The 3,359-nt window shown below is 41.1% G+C and overlaps 1 protein-coding gene across 1 annotated transcript in view; it reads left to right on the top strand.

Moving 5' to 3' along the window:
* LOC101852959 (TPR repeat-containing protein DDB_G0287407) overlaps positions 1–3,359 on the top strand; it is a gene marked incomplete at its 3' end in the record, with an annotated part of 14,052 nt that overhangs the window by 8,779 nt on the left and 1,914 nt on the right. Inside the window, 3 exon segments of the mRNA XM_005107994.3 lie at positions 1,361–1,584; positions 2,099–2,161; positions 3,093–3,182. Of these exon segments, the coding sequence (XP_005108051.2) occupies positions 1,361–1,584; positions 2,099–2,161; positions 3,093–3,182 (377 nt within the window).

Raw genomic sequence — 3,359 nt, 5'->3', positions numbered from 1 at the left:
AGAGAGAGAGAGAGAGAGAGAGAGAGAGAGAAAGAGAGAGAGAAGATATGGATGAGGGTTTAATGAAGATGGGCCATGCTGAACATTGGTCTTGGGTAGCTATTTTGGGGTTTAATGGTTAGCAAAGGTGCAATGCGTCAGACAAACATAGTTTGGCGCAGTTGGGAATTGGGACGCTTATAACAAAAGCGAACATTTTGCTTCCACAACAAAAATCGATTTCATACATTGTACTGGTCGAACTGTGGACGGACTGAAGATACACGTATTGCATACTGAGCGCAATGGCTGCGATGTACTTCAAAACACATAGTGCTTGTTTGACAGTCGGGCCACGTGATTTACTTCACTCCAAACATGATTACTGTGAAAAGAAGTTCCTCTAAATGTTGGTGACAGAAAGGCTGGACAGTTGTTCACAATAATACCTTCACTTTGCAATCAAACAGTTTGAATGTGTTGTCCGGCATTAATTAGTATTGGTTTGAAAACCTTTACAATTCGTACATTTTGTTTAAGAGGCAAAAACCTCATAAATTAACGTTCATGGCCTTGAAAACTCCCCGAAATACCCACTTCAGAGACCGCAACAATTGGGGATTTAAACTAGAGCAGTGTACACCGTAACCCAACGCACAATTTTAGATTCGGAACCACACGTTTCTCACTCACCTTAGACTGATAAACACCCGAGTGATTTAAATCTTCTTATCTTTGCCTATAGTATACATTGAAAGCAAAATTCACATTAAGAGACCATGAAATACGACGCTCAGAAACATACTTCTGCCTTCGAAATTTGGAACTTGGTTGTGCCACAAGCCAGATGTTTCAACAAACCAAAGGGGTTGTCAACAATAATTATCACTGACGGATGCGTATGGAGATTTTTATGGGACGGAAATGTTAGGATATTATTCGATGTGTGGTTCTCTATCATAAAGTTGAAAAAAGAATCCAGGAGGAAAGGAAGAAGTGTTATCTATATTTAAAGTTTTTAACCTTTAGAGAACACGGAATAATGAATTATTAATTACAAAACTTTATTTTGAAACTGAGAAAGGATGCCTAATAGAGCTTTGATTTAGACTCAGAACTTTTTCTTTTTTAACTCTGCAAGTTGGATGCTTTGCCGATCGACTAGGAACAGCTCAAAAACACCCTTCTCCCATCAGCGTTAACTGATTCAGTGCAACTGTTAAACTTTCAAATTACGCGCATGTTTTTCTGGCACCGGGACAGTGAAATAAATAGTTCTTCTTTCAAAATGTAATGAATAGTTAGATCAGAGTTATATAAAATAAATAATATTCAGTTCTTGAGTTACTTATCTTACTTTTAAATCTTTCGACCTTTCAAGGAAAGACACCCAAGATGGCGCCTGTGAGCTCCTACAAGTTAAAAGATCCCCGCGTGTGTCGAGTGTTTGTCTCTTCACCTTTCGGAGGTTACGAGAAGGAGCGAGAGGAGCTGGTTCTCAAGTACTTCCCACAGCTCAGTCATCTGTGTCAGGGTCGGGGCGTGCAGTTTGTGGCCGTCGACATGAGGTGGGGGATCACAGAGGAGGCTGCTACTGATGCTCAGGTGAAACTTGTCGTTGGGATTTGTCACGTCGTGTGAGGTCGTTAACGTGTGCATGCGTATGTGTTAATGCTCGTGTGTGAATCCCTGGGCATTTATGTTACGTTTGCAAGAAAGAGATATAGAAATAGATAATTATTGAGAGAGAGAGAGAGATCGGAGAGAAACAGAAAGAGAGAGAGAGAGAGAGAGAGAGAGAGAGAGAGAGAGAGAGAGAGAGAGAGAGAGAGAGAGAGAGGGAGAGAGAGAGAGTATGTGTACGTTTGTGTATGTGCATCAATTTGTGCGAATACATATATGTATGTTTGTAAGTGTATCACTGCATAATATAATAATATCACTTGATTGAGAATGCCGTGGTGTGAAAAGCGAGACAAGGAGGTAAATAATGTTCTTAGAAATGCTGCTGTAAAGCTGAGAGGTTCAAATCCCTTGGTGGGAGGGGGGGGGGATTAATGAATACAGTGAGCAAAAAATGATTAATGGATGCCATATTTTCATTTTTTATTCCCTTCAGGTGGTGAGCATATGTCTCCGGGAAGTGGATCGTTCGGATATTTTCATCGGCTTCTACGGACAGGTCAGTTTCATGAAGGGAGCTAAGTGGGGAATAATACAATATTCCAAAGATACGCGCTTATATCCCCTGCTAAAAGACCTGTTATTGTGGGCCTCGGGCTGAGGCCTTGGGGCTGAGCCTGAAAACCACCCATTCAGAATGATGTTGATTGATTGATTAAGCATGACTGTAAAAATTCTGCACTTCCACAGACACAACATTATATATCATCTTTACCATTCCCCTCCTCCTCCTCCTCCTTATCATCATCATCACCATCATTAAGTGTCAGATGAACGTCAGACATAATCAATCATGCATTTTCAACATTCTTTTCCTAGGATGCTCTTTAAAACGATAGATTATCCTGGTCTTACCCTGTCACCCGTAGGTTAAGACTGTCCAGGTTGGCTGCTCTGGGTCTGCCCCTACCTCCTTTGCTTAGAATGATGCTAGTGAGAGCGTGACGTTCAAGGCCTTTTATGTCTATTTGAGAGTCCCAGAAATTGCATGTGTGTTTTTATTATTTCGACAAAAAGGAGCACATTTTCCGAGCTTTATTGTTTCTTCACTTGGTTGTATACTTCAAGAAATGGTGACCTTTAAGCGATCCTATTCAGTGTTTAGACAATAGTATAAGATAGATGAGGGAAAAGATACTGGACAAGATGACAACATGGCTGGGAGCAGCAAGAACAACAGACACCATTGCTGCATCGAAGGACAGATGGAAGTGGAGGTCCATGATCGCCCACGCCAGTCGGCAAGGCACCGGATGATGATGATAAGATAGATGTCATGTAAAAAGGAAAAAAAGGTGGGGGAGCATTCTTATTTTGAGTTTATAAACATTATATTATTATAATTATGCTTATGTTTTCGAACCACACCTTTATCTTTTCTGATTCCTTTTCTGTTTTTAATCTTGTCATCAACACACCACGGTCTTCAGAGGTATGGATGGCACGGAGCTAAAGACCCCATGTTACAGAAGAACATCGACAACGCCAAGAAAAGATACCCGTGGCTCACCAAAGTCAAGGTAATTCTTCCAGGTGGAGGTCAGGAGTGGGGGTGGGTTGGAAGGCCGTCATTTCTTTTAAAAGTAGTTTGCTCGTTTCTCCAAAGTTTTCATGTGATATTTTCTTTGACGTATTGGTTTAGGAAAGAGAAAAGGAGAGGAGGGTGGGGAATGAGGAAAAGGGAAAAAGGTATGGGG

This window comes from Aplysia californica, unplaced genomic scaffold (genome assembly GCF_000002075.1).
Source record: "Aplysia californica isolate F4 #8 unplaced genomic scaffold, AplCal3.0 scaffold00648, whole genome shotgun sequence".
NCBI classification, from domain to species: domain Eukaryota; kingdom Metazoa; phylum Mollusca; class Gastropoda; order Aplysiida; family Aplysiidae; genus Aplysia; species Aplysia californica.
Note: the sequence above shows the minus strand (reverse complement) of the source record. Positions and strands in the feature narration are given on the sequence as shown.